The 18,512-nt window shown below is 38.5% G+C and overlaps 2 protein-coding genes across 2 annotated transcripts; both read left to right on the top strand.

The window, feature by feature from the left end:
• Positions 1-627: 627 nt before the first annotated feature.
• LOC148820878 (zinc-binding protein A33-like) lies at positions 628-6,014 on the top strand. Its single transcript, XM_088933403.1, has 7 exons — positions 628-1,026; positions 1,436-1,528; positions 1,892-2,122; positions 2,371-2,401; positions 2,923-3,039; positions 4,043-4,347; positions 5,769-6,014. The coding sequence occupies exons 1-7, from the start codon at positions 628-630 to the stop codon at positions 6,012-6,014; spliced, it is 1,422 nt and encodes a 473-aa protein (XP_088789529.1).
• A 5,471-nt stretch (positions 6,015-11,485) lies between these two features.
• LOC148820877 (nuclear factor 7, brain-like) lies at positions 11,486-17,276 on the top strand. The gene is made up of 6 exons (XM_088932784.1): positions 11,486-11,962; positions 14,247-14,342; positions 14,678-14,908; positions 15,418-15,440; positions 15,531-15,649; positions 16,581-17,276. The coding sequence occupies exons 1-6, from the start codon at positions 11,558-11,560 to the stop codon at positions 17,123-17,125; spliced, it is 1,419 nt and encodes a 472-aa protein (XP_088788910.1). The 5' UTR covers positions 11,486-11,557; the 3' UTR covers positions 17,126-17,276.
• Positions 17,277-18,512: the final 1,236 nt, after the last annotated feature.

Genomic DNA, 18,512 nt, shown 5'->3' with positions numbered 1-18,512 from the left:
CGTGTTAAGCTATCAGTCCATGCCGTCTGGGATACTTGCAAACCAGTAGACTTCCATTTGTGCTCTAGTTTGCGGCACTCCTGTTTAAGAGATCGTGTGATCATTAAACAATGGAGTGTCTAGTGGTTTTGACTACCTTAGTGTTTAACAGGGCTACTTCATTGAGGGACTGTCTGACCACTGTATTAGAGTTATGTGTGATTTCATCAACATTAGTACTAGAGATGAAGTTAGCATTATTCATCGCGTTCATAAATTTTAAATAAGTACCCCTACTGATGTGCCGTGTCATAATAATATTCTCCTTGGCAACTACAGAGTGTAGTCAAATCTCAAAAGTAATTAAAAAGTGGTTAGAATGATCCATGGGATGGACTAATATATGATGAATATCAGCTCTATGAGTGGTAATTAAGTCTAGGGTATGATTGTACATGTGTTTTGGCCCTGTTATATGCTGACTAAAACTAGAGTCAGGAACAAATGTCTCTTCACATGAGGTATATTAATGTGTTATAATCAGAGAAAATGAAGTTAATCTACATGTATTTGTGAAGCAGTGAGAAAAAGATATTGCTGAGAAAAACAGGTTAAAAGAAAAGTTGTCAGGCTGTAAGTCTGTGAAAAATGGAAGGAAGTTATGTCCTTGAAAAGGAGCTCTCCTGTCCTGTGTGCTGTGAGATCTTCAAGGAACCAGTTCTCCTGTCATGTAGACACAGCTTCTGTAAATCCTGTCTGCAGCAGCACTGGGAACAGAAGGGCTCTCAGGAATGTCCAGCCTACAGACATTCTTCAATGGACCACCCTCCTATCAGTCTGACTCTAAAGAAACTGTGTGAGGTCTTCTCACAGGAGAGGAGCCGGAGACCTCCAGTCGGGTCTGAAGAGCTCTGCAGGCTGCACAGAGAGAAACTCAAAGTCTTCTGTTTGACTGATCAAGAAGCTGTCTGGTTTGTTTGTCAGACTTCAGAAAAACATGAAAACCACAAATTACGCCCTTTGGAGGAGGCAGCAGAGAAGCAGAAGGTTTGAAAACTATTTATAAAGCAAAACAATGTTATTAAGAAGATGTTTTTGTCAATGTATTTTGCAAACTGTGTTAGTTTAGTTTAGGAGGATTTAAAATCTTAGAATGTGCGGAGAAAAAACACTATGCAATTAATAGTAGAGCCTACACAAATAACATATTGTATTTTTTGCTTCGTCACTGACAATAATAGTTTAAGATGTAGGGGTCTTGTAAGTGTTAAACAATCAATAGAAAAATCTGATCCCTGCAGAGGTAAGTGAACAGAGAGTGTGTTTCTCCAGTCAAGTGTGAACTCTGGTTACTGTCAACCTGTTCAGTTGCTTTCTTGTATGATTCGCTTGGGCAGTGAAACCTGCTGTCAGTAGTTCCTACAGTAAAGTGTGGACTGTCATCTCATTCCACGAGGAACTCAAGGCTGCACTGAAGCTCCTGCAGAAGAAGATAAAACTCTTTAACAAAGTAAAACAGACATGTGATCAAATTGCAGAGTACATTAAGGTATATTAAGAAATACATTGCAACCAGCTCAGGTTAAATGACCAATTAAGTGTTATCACTTAGATATTTTAAAGAAAGACATCAGAGAAGATATTTTAATACAGTACAACAATGAAGTGAAGATTCTTCCTAGCATGAGTTTTAGAGATAGTCAAGAAATTGTTTCAAATTTTATGCAGAATTGATTTGAATGTTTCATTGATTTGTTTAATGCCAACCTAAATAGATAACTATGTTGCTGCAAGTCAAGACTATGAGCATTTTGAATTCAAAGTAATCCAGCATCTCTGAAGGTGTGAGGAAACTCCATTGTGATAGTAGAATATAATTTTATTCTTGATTGTTACACTCTTTCCATTTCAGACACAGGCTCAGCAGACAGAGAAGCAGATAAAGGACGAGTTTGAGAAGCTTCACCAGTTTTTACAAGCAGAAGAGGCCACCAGCAAAGCTGCACGGAGGAAGGAAGAAGAACAGAAAAGTCAGATGATGAAGGAGAAGATTGAAAGCCTTACAAGAGAGATTTCATCCCTCACAGACACAATCAGAGCCATAGAACAGGAAATGGGAGGTGAAGACATTTTATTTCTGCAGGTAGAGATGACTCTGTGACAACAGTCCACTGAATGCAGACTGCAGACTGAAATTAATGAATGGTCAAATTCACACACTGACAACTAGAATGTGCACTATGCTGCACTGAGGAGTCAGTTCTACTATGAGTCTAATGCTGCCAACTAGAGATTTTCTGAATTCTCTAGGAAGGTCAGGTCCTCTCCATGAGAGAGCTGAGTTACATTTGTGAAAAGAATATGAAAAATGTTACCTTCATTTTGTTGAAGAACACCAGGGAAACATCCAGAGAGGACAAAAGTAGTTACAGCTTAGATTCTTCATTTACAAAGGTCAATTTCAAATATAAAGAGAATGAGAATTATTTTATGATTGTTTATCTTTCCTTGCATTATATTTTCAGATATTGTATGTGTTAAATGGTGCAGAACGTCAATTAAATATTCAGTGTTTTGTATAAATCTTCATTTTTAAATGTTTCAAATATATTTCATTCAGCTGTGCATTCTTATCTCCATTCTGTCGTCAAGTGTAATAGCCACTTAGCAGAACGATCTCTACTGTTATTCAGTCTGCTATTCTGAATTGTCACAACAAGTACTCCAAAAATCATTGCTATACATGAGCATTTAAATAAATCCTTGTAAAAAGATTCTATTTGCAATGATTCATTTTTCACATTAATATTGGTTTTCCAGAACTACATGGTCACAAAGAGCAGGAATGTAAACTCCAGACTGTCTTCCTGTCTTCTATTGTACTGTGCTGTGCATATGGATCCAAACCCACAGCAGCACTGACTCCTGAATGTTATTGCAGAGCCCAGCACACACTGCAGGATCCAGAGGTGGTTTCAGGAGCACTGATAGATGTTGCCAAGCACCTGGGCTCTCTGAAATACAGAGTCTGGCAGAAGATGCTGGGGATTGTTCAGTACAGTGAGTACTTGGGTGCAGGAGGGATTTGGAGGCCTTCACAGTACTGGAGGAACATTGAGAATTGTGCAGTCAATCAGATAGAAGCAGTGAGAGTGTGACTGTCTGTGTAAGAGCCCTGGAGTGAAGTGACTGATCTCCAGTTTGCTTTACAGGGGTTACTACATGGCTAGTTTGTCTCTCCTGACAGTGTGTCTGTAGTGTCCTGACTATTTATGTGCTTGCTCATGCATCACCGGCTTGATTGTGTTCTCCAGTGTTGTGTTTCCCTGCCTCTTTTTTGAGATTCAGTTTTTATTCCTTGAAATTTAATATACTGATACCACAGCACATTATTGCAGTCATCCTCCTCTGTAATATCATACACTTTAGACAATGTATGATAAGGGCTTCATTTAATAGGCTTGATATCTAATGCTTTCACCTCACTTAATTCTCATCAATATGATGCTGTTCAGGTTGTTCAATAAAAATCACTGACACACTCCATATGCTCAGGTTCAATGAAAAGGTTTAATATTAGAATCCTTATTTCTTTGCATTTAAGTTCTTTCACCTTTAGACTCAAAAATGTAATTCCATTGCTGCCATCAAAGAAAAAAAAATATTGTGAGAAAATTAACTTGTTATTGGCAGATCTTATCTTATGAGATTTACTATCTCATAATTACATGTACTGTATACTGTATATGATAATCACAAGATAGCACAATTGTCATACAATACCTATATTATCATTAGTTGATTTTCAGTTTGTGCTTCCTTAGATACGATTATTTTATTCTAAAATGTTTCTTATGTTTCTGTTTGTACATCTTCTCTATTTATTTCCATGTTGCTTTTACTGGTTAATTTATTTGGAAGTTACACTTTGAAAAAGGTGTAAATTTAATCACGTGTAAATAAGTCTTAATAAATTAAAAAAGTCTTAATAACTATATTAAATATTTAATATATATTTTTTTTAGCTGGTGTGATATTTCTTGTTATTTGTATTTCCTTACAGCTCCTGTGACTCTGGACCCCAACACAGCAGAACCTCGACTCTCACTGTCTGATGATCTGACCAGTGTGAGATGCAGAGCTGTGAGAGGGCAGCTTCCTGACAACCCAGAGAGGTTTGATCACTGTTACTATGTTCTGGGATTTGAGGGGTTCACCTCAGGGAGACACTGCTGGGATGTGGAGGTAGGATACAACACTTACTGGATTTTGGGTTTGGCCAAACAGTCCATCAGCAGGAAAGGAATAATCGCTCTGAGCCCAGAAGGGGGTGTTTGGGCTCTACAGCTGTGTGGAGATAATTACTTTGCTCTGACAACACTGTAGCGGCAAGGCTTATTAAAATACAGGACTTAAGTATTGCTGTGCTTTCTCAAATGAGGCCCCATCTCTCTCTTCATCTCTGTGGTGCAGCCACAGAGAAACTATTCATGCAGGCTGATTTAAAGAATGTTTTCTTTTGATAAGGGACAGCTCCCAAATGGGGATGCACTTAGCTAAGCCTGGCTATCATGATCAATGGTCATCCATTGGCGCCTATCTGTCTAGGGAGTGCCAGATGGACATCTGGACTGCATTCCTATGTGTCAGGAGTAAGTGACTCATATCTCACCTTGATCAACCAATCAGGGACTGGTAGGGCCGAGTAACCAACGTGGGTCTCTGATGCCCATGAAATTTTCAGCCAATGAACGAGCTGAAGTTCCTCCAGGTAAAAACAGGCAACACAGAACAATTCTAAGGAGAATTCCAAAAGGAGAATTCCAGGGGTGGGAGACAATTCCAGGGCAGGACGGCCCAGGAGCAGAAAGGCTCCCAAGGGCAGGACATTCTCGCAGCGCGCCTCCTGACCATCCTGAGACTTAGCCCGGACAACCACGTAACGGCCAGTGTGTCCGAGTGCCAGAACTTTGCTTTGTTCTAAGAGTTGAGAGCGGAGGTCGCCACGAGTAACCAAAGGATCCACCCGAGGTTAGCACCAGCAGCAAGCCTCGTGAACAGATCGGAACTGTGGACAGCTAAATCAGTATTCAGAACTAGCGCCTCATCAGGAACGAACCGGTCCTCTTCCTGACCTGCTGGGACCCACAGTCATCTTTTCTCCTGTGCACAAACTTCGCTAGTTAAAGCCAACACTAACTAGCCGGTCTCAGAGAGCATCAGCAGCGCACCGTCGCAAGCCGCACAGCACAGCCTGGCACGGAGCCAGAGAGCGCGGATTGGACAGCAACAAGCCTGCAACTGTTTCTTTGTGCCTGCAGGAGATCTGAATCCCCAGAGATTGGATGAGTATTCAACTTCACTGCATTACAGCTCGAGAATTCAATTGTTATCCCAACCAGTTGATATCAATTTAATTCCTAAGAGTTATGCACTTGTTTTGAGTATCTAATGAAGAAGTTGTAACCAAGTTCAATTACGAAACGGTCTAAATGAATGATATACTGAACATATGTCCTCTTGATATATGTAACTCTTTGTAACTGAATGAATATATATCTTTTGTATTCTGATAACCCTCACAATAAGATCTGTTATGTTTAGATGCACATTTTATGTATTAATAAATGTATCCTCGTGTATTAGTACCTGTGTGTGTGCGTTGTTTGAGTTATATCCCATGGTTGGATTCTAAGGCCATTAAAAGAATCATTTTGTGATTTACTGCCACAATTAATAATTGTCCCAGTAAATCCCCAAACCCCTACAGAACTGGTGCCTCGTGAGAGCACACTACAACACCACAGGCAAAACTCACTCTGAAGAAAAGACCTCAGAAGATCAGAGTGCAGCTGGACTTTGACAAGGGTAAGGTGTCATTCTCTGACCCCAGTGATGGGACTCATATCTACACTTTTAAACACACATTTACTGAGAGCGTGTTTCCAGTCTTCTGGCTGAATTCTAGATTTTCTCCTTTGCGAATCTGCCCACTGAAGGTGTCTGTAACAATGGACAGTAACACAGTGCGTTGAAGTTGAAGATCTTGGCACAGTGGATCACAGAAGTATTTTGGATGAGCACTTTATTTACAGTATATATTGATAGAATAAAGAAACACAACACCTCCTCCTCCACACTCTGGCCCTCTCGTCTGTGTGGAATGGGGCTGAAGAGGACCTGATGCCACTACTGACGAGTCCATCACAGCCTCTGTCTGGCCCAAGCCAGTCGGGTGTGATGTCTAGGAGGCGTGAGCAGGGGGCCTCTGACACGTCGCGTTGCTCTAAGGCCAGCAGTATAGAGTCTCACTGTCCTGTCACTGATGCAGGCATTGTGTCTGCCGGCAGTTTCAGTAGCAGTACGGGTTGCAGTTCTGAAACAATCTCTCAGATGGACCAGTCTGATGTGTTGGTCCTGCTCTGGTGTGGTCACTCGAGGGAGACCGGATCTTGGACGGTCATCTGTCCTGCCAGTCTGCTAAAACCTTCTCTGCAGTCAGGACACAGTGGAGCGGCTTACTCCATGGTGTCTGGCAATGCTGGCACATGACATGCCTGCCTGCAGCACGCCAATGGCCCTCTCCCTTGCTTCTGGTGACATTCAAGGCATTATGGAATGCACAGAAAACGGACTAAGTGTGGCCTTTTTCTTGCAGTGACCTAAGCTTTGAATTAAGGTCATTTTAAAGGTGACCTGATCAGGCATTGTTCCATCTGGACATCGTTGGGTAAAAGTGCACCTAATGAGCTTTCGAGTGATTGGCAAGTTGCGATGCCTCACTGCACAAGCTGTATTGCTGGTCAGAAGGCTTAAAACAAATTGACAACTTTGTGAAAGTACATAAGCTATAACTGCAGTATTCTCATTCCATAATATGTTGAGTTTCTTTTTTCTAGCATTATACAGTATATGCGATAATCTTTAAAAATTACTTTTCATATGTGTACTTTGGATTTTCAAATTTTCAATACACAGACATGCTTGTCTGTAACAGGCAATATCAGATTCTTTGATGGAGCATACAGAATGAGGACATTTCACACTGTTGCATGTAGAACAAACATTGAAAGAAGCATTATGTTTTTTCAAAAGGAATTAATATTGTTCTTCTGCTTTTTTCTGTCTGTTAAGTAGCAATGTTTTTTGCCATCAGTTATATCACTTTGCAACTCACAACTCTTAACCCACTGAATCTAAGCAGATATGTCCCTGAATGGATGGGAGACTCCTGGGAAAAGCTTGTTGCTGGAAGAGGCGTTAGTGAGACTGCACTCACTCTGCAGTCTGTGTGGGTCCTAATGGCCCAGTATAGTGATGGGGACACTATACTGTAAATAAATGCACCATCCTTCGGATAAGATGTCATTAAAAGTCCTGTCATTAAAAGTGCAAGGCGTTTCTTGAAAAGAGTAGGGATGTTACTCTGCTGTCCTGGCCAAATATTCACCTGACATTCACCAATCATGGCATGGCGTCCTTATAATCTCCGTTTATGCATTGGCTTCATTACTCTGTTCTCCTCCTAGCTGATGACTGATATATGGTGAGTGTACTGGTGTACTTTGACTGCCGTTGCATCGTCCAGGTGGGTACTACACACTGGTGGTCACGGAGGGGAGTCTCCACTACCTGTCTAGTGCTTTGAATGAAGTGTCATGAAAAGCACCATTTAAGTGTAAGAAATTGCTCTTATTAATTATTTTGTACGGTGACCAAAATGGAGCAAAATATTCCAAATGCCCAAGCACAATGTAACCATTACTTTCCTTGACTGTAGTTCTCTTTGGAATCACCTACGGGGTAACTACTGTATATATCAAACTGTCTTTATTGCTCAAAGGAGTCGAATAGGTTAATTAAGCAAAATCTTAGAATCTGTTAGAATATCATTTTCATTTATACTCTCTTATAATTGAGAAGTTTGTACTTACAGTAGCTTTATGTTTAATTAAATTAAGCTTTTGTTCTTTAGCTAGCTCATCTGTGATTGCAAAATCTATTGTTCATTCATATAAAGGACACAATCAGCACAACTCTTGCCCTGTGAGCCACAAGTAATATCAAAGAAGCACCAAATGTGTATTTATATTTGCAGTAAATAATGATTTTTGTAACTAAATAATTGTATATTGTGTAATGGACACGATTTATACAGAAACCAATACAGATAGATGTAAATAAAACCTAGATTCTTGTCAGTATATTTTTAAGCTGTAAATATTACAATAGAAGTCATGAACAAAATTTCTGATGCTCCTAAAAGAAGATCTGCTCATGACAATGAAATTATTAAACACTATTTTCAACTTTCCTAATTATGACAATCCATGCAGAAATTTCCATTTCTCCACAAGAAATGTCTCATCAACGCATAACAGACTCTGTTTGTGTGACAGAGTCTGGCTGATGTTATGTCTGAATGCTAAAAGTTCAGCTGGAAATTTTGCACAAAATGAATTAAAATAATAATCAACTGATTCTAACTCCTCTGTCATTTGTTGTGTGACTACTTAGAGCAGTGCAGGTGAGGTGGTGTAAGTATTGAGTTAGAGGACACAGGAGAAACAGAAGTGATGTTGGCTGAACAAGCTTTGAGCTTCTCAGGACGATTTTGCCCCCTAGAGGGAGCTTTAACTGGGAACTGTCACATTTTCCAAAAGAAGATGTACAGTATACCCACATTGCTTGTGTTGTGAAAATTAAGTTGACATTTAACTGAGAGTTGGGGTGTTAGCCCTTGTGCGTTGCATAAATTCCCCCATGGGCTTGTACTGTATAGTCTTGCCTCCCTAAAGTTCCCGCTTAATCAAATTATTCATCCAGATTCACACTTCTTTACCTTGTCTGATTTGCAGTGGGGCTGCTGGTACAGAGGCTGTTGTATGTTTTCCAGGTAGGTTCTTCATTCTGTGGTGGATAAAGTGAATCCCCTCCTACAACTTTTTGAAATGAAAGGTGCTGTATTGATTCCAGGAAATATTAACCTTAGGATATGGTTTGCAAGCATATTGGAGTCTGTATTGTTGTCTACGTTTAAGTGAATATAAAATATCACCTATTGTCAAAAGGTTAGACATGACTCTTCAGTGTCAGATCTTTTCAGATCCCTGGATCTATAAACTGCAAACCACAAAATACGTGTAAGATGGACCAGACAGCCTCTTTTCATCTGTAAAGGTTCTTTTTTTAGTTAGTGTCAGTAACAAATACAATATTAGTAAATACACAGAATTAGAAAGAAATGAGACATGGTTATGTGGATTAGTTGTTCTTTTTTAGATACAATAACAATTTTGGAAACAAACAGAACAAGCTGCAAAAGAAATCAAAGAAGACACAGACAGATTGCTATACCTAACTGATAACATTGGATTTGTACAATTGTGGGGTATTGTATACAGGTAGCAAAACATGGAATATGAAATGTAAAAAACTAAGCTGCGAGGATGGTGCAATTTGGGATGCGTCTTGTGATATTATTTACAAAGATGGTCTGTGGAAAGATATACAGTACAGTTTTTCTTCTGGGCAACCCTTCGGTGAATGTTCAGTGCCAAACCCAACTAGTTGTAGGTAGACACCTTAACATAAGGTAATACAATATTACACCACCTACAGTATATCAGTTTAGAAAAATACAGTATTTGTATCTTAAACATATGTGGAAATAGTTCAACTCTCAATTATAATGTGAATAAAGATATTTTATACACAAAGATCCTTGATGAGTGAAACTCCTGCCTAGAAGACAGAGCTGGCTGGTTTGGTCCATAATTCAGCTTGGCAACTGCTCGCTTTGTCCAAGGATGGTCTCAGTGCCAGAGAGTGGCACTGAGAGAAAAGAGCTTTGCCTAGTGTTAGGCTTAGCCACTAGCCAAAAGTTAGTGTCTTGCTGAACGCAAGTCAGTCAGGTTGGGAGAAGTCAGAAGTCCGTTTGTCCCAGATATACAGTAGATTGGTTCTTAATATGGGTAGATATTTAGGATGTTGACAAAAAGAAAGTGGATTCGCAAACACAAGATTTCTCCTGTTTCAGAAAGAATAACTTGGTCACAATTCTTTTTAACTGACTCACTCTCTCAGCCTGGTGTCTTGGAGAAAAGTGTAAGTCCTGACTGACATCTTGCAATCACGTAGTTAGAAAATCAGATTAACAGTTCAGTTAGAGAGAGATAAGGAGCCAGTGAGTTAACTAATGGAAATGAGTCAAATTCTTGTTTGTAAGGTATGACATCACAAGTTGTTGACTTATGGCAGATTCCTCATTGGTGGATCTTTCTTTGGGTGATGAACAGTAACCTTGAACCCGTGGTTCTGGGAAGAAAATTCATATCTGAAGGAGCCCATCTGCGCTATGAGGTCTCTTATCAGAAAGGGCTTATTACCACATTCCTGCCTTGTCAAGGCAACAAAAATATATATAGTTTTTAGAAATCTTTAAAACACTTGATTCTAAACTTAAATAACAGTCCTTGTTACTCCATCTATATGTTCTGTTTGTTCCTGACTTTGTACATCATAGATCCTCAGATCAATTAGCTAATAGCAACAAAATGATGGGTCTCCACTCATTTCTAACCAGTCTGATGTCCTACTGTTCTTATTTTAAATCCCCACATGCTCTTCACTGTTCCAGGCAAAACGTTTAATTCAGACCAGGCATTAACAGCACTCTTCTGGTTAATACTACTTCTAGAGTAGCAATGTCTGTTATTTTGTGTTGAGACCAAAACAGAATGGAATATTCCAAATACTCTCACTAGAGCATAATTTTATCCAAGGAACATGTTATTCCAAAAATAAATAAAATAATAATAATAAAAGGAACATGGTCAGTGGTGGATGAAACGTAAAAACAAGAAAAAACAGGGTGACACTTGAAGAGCGCTCAGCAATTGTCTCTCCTTTCTATTTTCCAGTGGAATTAACCTTTACTTATTTCTTTGAAATATACAGGATGTTATTTGTTTCCACCATAAAACATTATTTTTTCAGAAATGCAAAATGGTGTTCCATTTGACAGCACCTTCCAAATAAGAAACTTTGCAGATTCAGATTGTTAGACAAAAAAAGTGCTGCTGTATGTACAATTCAGAAATAATAAAATAAAGAAAAGGGAAAGTGAAATAGACACAGGAACAACCCAGCATCAGGAAACAGGCAGAATTAAATAAGAAATGCTGGGACATCATCTGTAAAAGGTATAATAAAAAATGAGGTTTTGAATGACAGATTGTTAGTATGATGCTGCCCCCTAGAGGAACCTGTAACTGTGAACATTTGGCAAGTCCAGCAGGAAGAGGAGGGGTGAGCTGACGTGTCTGAGTTTCTTACATTAATATAATCTGAATTAGTGATGTGTTTCTGTGCTGAAATATGTCACTTTTAAAAAATTAAAAACAAACAACAATAAAGACACAATAAATAAAGAACATCAATTATAGCTGTAATTTCACTGGGAGGTGATTTCAACACAACTTATAAAAGCACTAAGTGAAAGTGAAAGTACTGTATATTTCAAGCTGTGATCAGAAGACATTACTTAAAACAAGACAGTCTGTAACTCTGTGAAGAAATGGCAGTAAGATCTTCAGTCCTGGAAGAGGAGCTCTCCTGTCCTGTGTGCTGTGAAATCTTCAAGGATCCTGTTGTCCTGACATGTAGCCACAGCTTCTGTAAAGCCTGTCTACAGCAGTACTGGCAAATGAAGGGATCTCAGGAATGTCCAGTCTGCAGGAGAAGGTCTTCTAAAGACAAACATACCCTCAACCTGGCTTTAAAGAACCTGTGTGAAGCCATGTTAAAGGAGAGGAGTCAGAGACCTCCAGCAGGGTCTGAAGAGCTCTGCAGTTTGCACAGAGAAAAACTCAAGCTCTTCTGTTTGACTGATCAAGAACCTGTTTGTGTTGTTTGTCAGACTTCAAGAAAACACAAAAACCATGAGCTCTGTCCCGTGGAGGAGGCCGTGGTGGACTATAAGGTGAGAAAACATTGTATCTAAGAAAAACTTTCAAAGTAAAAAAATAGAAAAGAAATTGATAATTGTGAAAGAACATGTTAGAATTGTGACAGTTTGTAAATGTTTTGTTTTGAATATACTGTATACATTAATTCAGTTAATAAATATATTATGTAGACAGTTTTAAATATGGCAAATGATTGAAATTCACTCCATTTATAATAGAAAATAAATGACAGATGATGTACTTTCTCAGGCACTTAAGAAACACAGAGTGAACCAACATCTTCTTTGTCAAGAATACAAAGTACTTTAACAGCTTTCATCAGTTTGGTAGGGGAATTTGAACAGCTACAGTATAAAAAAGGAAAACTGGAAAGGACTGAGTTTTATCCCTTTTTATTTTATCCCTTTGCACATGCTGCACCTCCAGTCATTCCCACAATAATATGAGATTATTTGAGACCCCTTTCGTCCATCTTATTATTTTTTTCCGCTCCTCCCTTCAGGAAAACATTTTAAATAAATGCTTTCAAGAACCGCCTGTTTCAGCCTTGGCTTCTTTCCCTCTGCCATACAAACTTTGAACTCTTTCCCCTTCAGCTATTTTGCCTCTTATTATGCATCTGTATACGGATTGTCTTTTTCATTTTAATTTTGTATTCATTTCTTAATATTGTATGTGCTGTATGTCACCTTCATCGATGTTCTCTTGTTGTATTGAAAGCAAATTACAGCATTGTGAATTACGTGGCAATAAACTATATAAAAAGAAAGTGAGGTCTAGAATTACTGTATAATTTATTAGTTTGAACAAGAGACAACAGGTGTACTATTGCTTATAAATCACTATTGAACATGAAAATACAAGATGATAGTGTATTACGTGCTTTAACATATGAAAACATTTAACCGCAATTTCATAGCACATTACTTAACCAGAGTAATAGAATACCACAAAGGCAGTATCAGTGTATTGTCAAAGTTATATGCAGGATCCTCACTGTTTATTCTCACACATCACTGCACTATTAATACTGCATGGGAACAATGAAATAAAGCACAGAATTCTGATTACTGAGACAGATCACATCAGTGAGTGGTGTTCAGAAACTGAGAAGTTGACATGAAGTTAATACCAAAATCCAATCTTGGATTTACAGTATAGTTTTAAAATCTGAACCAAAATCATTTCAGTAACTGAGATCATATCAATTATCAGAAAGATCAGAACTGATACTTTTGTACTGAGTCCTGGTAACTTGAAGTCTATTCCAGAAGTTTACACCAGAAGGCAATAATACATGTGTGACAGGAGCTCAGTACATTGCTCTGTGTGCACTCACTATTGACATAGCCAGAAATACACCCAGTAAAATCCTGTGCTAAATCAGAGAAAACTTGCAAACTCCCCACAGACCATGCTCAGTCAGGAATTAAGTCCAGGATGGCCAAGGAAGAGAGACAGGTGTTTTCAGCTTTCAACACCACATCTATACTGCTCATCTTAATAAATTAAATGGAATGAAATATTTAAATTATAAATTAAATTAATCTTCATACACTTTATGGCAGAATTGTGGAAGAAATGTAAAATTATAAAAGCCAGTATTAAAGGGTACATTTACCTTCATATGCTTTTATCAAGGTCTTATTATTAGGTCTGAATATGGCTGCAGAGTCATTGGGAAGCCGGTGAATAAGGGGCTATGATTTTTAATTCAGGTTTAGAGGGGACAAAATTCTCTGTTCCCACAGTTAGAAATGACTAGTGCTCTAATTTCTGTTCAAGGAGAATTACACTGGGGCACTTCCATACAGTATATGGGCACAGAATCTCTGTGATTATTCACAAAGGGTTTATTTTTTCAAAAAGTATTTTTATCATTGGCTCTTATTGATGCTCCGATAATGAATAACCTTCAAAATTATCTCACCATTTTTTACATACTAAATAAATATGAGAAACTGGTTCAATTCATTTGAATTAAGTCTTCATTTAATCAATGAACAGCACGGTGAAACAGGAATTTTTTTATTAATCTATACAGAATTTAATCTGATATAGTACATACAGCAGGGATTTTAACGCTCAAGTCCTGTGATCTACTAAATTGCTGTTATTTTCTGCAACCTGCCCCTCGGTTCTATGACCATCAGCACTAATATAAGTGCTTGCTGGTGTCACTGCAGTACTGCAATGGTGTGGACTGGGGGAACTGTAGAAACCCTGTACTAAAGAGACTGATTCTGTGTTGTCAGTTATGTCCATCTGTTTCTGCAGTAAAGTGTCTTCTCATTCCAGGAGGAGCTCAAAGCTGTATTGGAACCCATGCAGAAGAAACTGGAAGCCTTTAATAAAGTGAAACACACATGTGACCATACTGCAGAGTATATTAAGGTAACCTTGCCCTGAAATGATATTTTGTTTCAGAAATACAAATTAAAATGTCTTTATTACAAAGTTGAATTAAATAGTAAGATGAATAATAGTACTGAATCTAAATCTAAATCTAAATCTCTGAAAGGATAATGCATTTAAAATAAATTGCAAGTGCAGCTGAATAAAACACCATTTAAACGTAATTTATGAGGAAACTGGGTAATCACACTTGTTATTGCCAACTGCTGATTCTAAAAACAATAAACTGCTAGGAAAGATACAGTACTCTACCCCAAAATATCCTAAACACAGAGTAATAAAATTCAACCTCTGATCAACAATTTTTATTCCAGTCACAGGCCCAGAGAACTGAGAGACAGATAAAGGAGGAGTTTGAGAAACTTCACCAGTTTCTACGAGATGAAGAGACAGCCAGGATAGCTGCACTGAGAGGGGAAGAGGAGCAGAAGAGTCGGATGATGAAGGGGAAGATTGAGAGCCTTACAAGAGAGATCTCATCCCTTTCAAATACAATCAGAGCCATTGAACAGGAGATGGGAGCTGAAAATGTTTCATTCCTGCAGGTACAGATCAGTCTCTCTGTGACAGCTACCCGCTGAATGCAGACTGAAACTAATGAATGGTCAGATTCACACGACTGCATTGTGCACTGTGCTGTGCTATAAAATGTACAGTATGAGTCAGTTCTGCTGGTAGTTTGATCCTGACAGCTACAGTCAGAAAATCTGAGGCTCAAACTGACCTCACTTTCATACACGAAGACCATTGACTACTCCTGGACTGCAGTCAATCAAAGTTGGCAGCAATACATACTGCTCAGTACACAGCAGGTTCTCTTCATTTACAATGCTTAATGAGGTCTTTAATCAGTATACAGAGTGTTTACAATACCGAAATGTTTTACAACTTTTGTATTTGTTTTAGTGTTCTACTCTTTGGAGATTTTTGGATTTGATTTCTGTGTTTTAATTATGACCAGAGTTGAATTAACTGTTTATATAAAAAAGTATATGCAGTAAAAGGGTGAAAATTAAATATCTATCTAATACATGGTCCTGTTGTATTTTTTCAGAAATACAAGGACACAAAGTGCAGGTAATGTATGTGAACTCCAGTCTGTCTTCCTCTTTTCTATTGTACTGAGTCTAAACTCACAGCAGCACTGACTCCTGAATATTATTGCAGAGCCCAGTGCACACTGCAGAATCCAGAGGTGGTTTCAGGAGCACTGATAGATGTTGCCAAGCACCTGGGCTCTCTGAAGTACAGAGTCTGGGAGAAGATGCTGAGGATTGTTCAGTACAGTGAGTACTGAGGGGCAGGATCACAAGGGGGAGGGATTTACAGGTTCTCACAGTGCAGGAAGAACATTGAGAATTGTGCAGTCAATCAGATAGAAGCAGTGAGAGTGTGACTGTCTGTGTAAGAGCCCTGGAGTGAAGTGACTGATCTCAAGTTTACTTACAGGAGTCACTACATGGCCAGTTTGTCCTGGTGATCCTTTCCTGACAGTGTGTCTGTAGTGTCCTGTCTCTTTAGCTGCTGTTCTCCTACTGATACTAACAGGAATGTTAACAAACTTCTAAGCCTCTATTAATATCATTTTCATGTTTTAAATCTTACTATATTTTATTATTTTAAAACATTTAACTTATTTAGAGCCCATCACTAGTGTATGAATTTCCCAACTGATGCCTGTAACTCCCCAGCTCTCTTAATATTTTAAACATTATAGAATGTGTAACATTTGATTCCTTTTACATCAAGGTTGAGGTATTTCAAAGCTATTGTTTGTTACACCCATTGCTGACTTCTGCACAGTTTTTTAAATTCTCAATTTTATACATCTTTTTGACCTTTGTATTAGTCATAATGATTTGCAGAAATTTGCCTTTACATTTTTCAAGCCTTTATTAATGTTAATTTTGTGTGATAATCCTGCTATACTGTGTATTTAACTTATATGTATGTATTTATATAATATATATATTAAATACAGAATGTCTCAATTGAAGATGACATTGATGCCATTTTTTAAAATCAAACTCATATTTTCATGATAAAATGTACATCTTTAGTTCATTTTTACAATGAGGCTGAGTTTTACTAATTACTAATACAGTACGTTTGTATTATTAAATTTTTACAAAATTGCACTGGTATTTAATTAAATTTTATTGATGGAAAAATGTCTTTCAGGAGGTTAATGTTGATTTCTGTCATTTTTTCTATCAGCTCCTGTGATTTTGGACCCCAGTACTGCACAGTCTCACCTATCATTGTCTGAGGATCTAACCAGTGTGAGATATCATGAGGAACAGCAGCTCCCTGACAACCCAGAGAGGTTTGATACCCATGTCTACGTGCTGGGATCTGAGGGATTCATCTCAGGGAGACACTACTGGGATGTGGAGGTGGGAGACAACACTTTTTGGGCTTTGGGTTTGGCCAAACACTCTATCAACAGGAAAGGATCACTCACTTTGCACTCAGAAGAAGGAGTATGGGCTCTACAGCTGTGGGGAACTGTTTACAGTGCACTGACCTCACCAAAGACACGACTCACTCTGAAGAACAAACCCCAGAAGATCAGAGTTCATCTGGACTATGAAAGAGGGGAGGTGTCATTCTTTGATGCCAACAATGGGACAACCATCTACACTTTTAAAAACACATTTACTGAAAGGCTATTTCCTCTCTTCTTGTGTTGTGACTTTGTTCCTCTGCAAATCTGCCCAATGAAGGTGTCTCTAACAGTAGATAAGCACACAAAGTATTGATTACAGCAGGACTGGTGTGAAAAAACTTTCCTAAATCTTCAGTATGTTCCTTCTGTACAATAAGTAAGAGTATTGAAACTTAGATGTAGATTAAATCAAGCTATAAGATAATAATAATACCACTGTCATTGATAAAAGCCATGTATCTCCTGGACGTGTGTCAGGGTTTGTGTTAATCAGGACCCTATGCAGACGGCAGAATCCTGAAGGGAGTGAAACAAACACAGCGGGAAAGAAGACTAGGGTCGGGGCTGGTAGAAGAGCAGGGGGGCTATTGAGGGTGCACTGGTGCTTGTGGGGCCATGGTCCAGGCGAAAGTCCAAGGGGAGTCCGAAGGATAATCCAGAGTGAGCAAAAGTCCAGAGCCGGGTGATCCATCCTCGACAGACACGACAAAGTTAAAAACCAGAGTGGGATCCGGTGAAGGGTCAGGGAAATAAAAAGGGGTAACGGGACCAGGCGCTCCCAGCCCCCGACCCAGATGGTCAGGACGCCGTTGTGAAGCCTATGCCGTCGGGCCACTCCTGGACCCACTGGTAGGGGAGCTTCTGGGCATCCATCTTCCAAAGCTAAGCCCAGAATGGTAGGAGCATCTGGCTTTTGTAGGGAAGGGCTGGATAGGAGTCAGGTGCAGAAAAATCAAGCAAAACGGGAAAGAGCCGCAGCACCCTTACGAGGAGGGACTTATGGTTGTGACAGTTTGATTAACACACTCTGAACCTTCACACTAGTGGTATCACATATGAAGAGAATTGAAGACAGGTCAATAGAAAATAAATAAGTCCCAGTAAGTGTACAAGACACATCCATATGGCTCTGGGAAATTTGGGATAATATCTAGTCTGGGCAAAAACTCTCATGTTATTTTTTATCTTAATGCTCAGGAAAATTATTTTATAATGACTGTAGCAGTAAATACTCATATGTCATCTATTCCGAACTTTCTAATGGAAATTCCAATGATTGCAAATGAAAAGACAAAATAATATAAAGATTAAATGATTTCTACCAGATAAGATCTCTAATGTATCAGTATCCAGAATTCATTTTTTATGAATGAGATTTTAGAGTTCTGGAAGATTGCTGTTGACTCACATTGTAGAAGATTGTCAGAGCTATGCTATAGAATGTTACACACAAAATCAGGATGAGCAATCATTATTTTTCAATACTGCTGAACAACTATAATAAAAGACAAAACTAATTTAGGGAATTTATTTACCATTAAATCTATTATAACACGGGATGTAAGAAGAAAAACATTTTGCTATGGAAAAAATAATTGTTACAGTACATGTTTATGGAGAATGTCTGGTCTTTCAAAATTCTGAAGCAAAGTATTAATTTCTAACAATTGTATTTTTACTGTAATAATCAGAGTCTTGCA

The sequence above is a fragment of the Atractosteus spatula genome, chromosome 14, assembly GCF_055471065.1.
Source record: "Atractosteus spatula isolate fAtrSpa1 chromosome 14, fAtrSpa1.hap1, whole genome shotgun sequence".
NCBI lineage: Eukaryota > Metazoa > Chordata > Actinopteri > Semionotiformes > Lepisosteidae > Atractosteus > Atractosteus spatula.
Note: the sequence above shows the minus strand (reverse complement) of the source record. Positions and strands in the feature narration are given on the sequence as shown.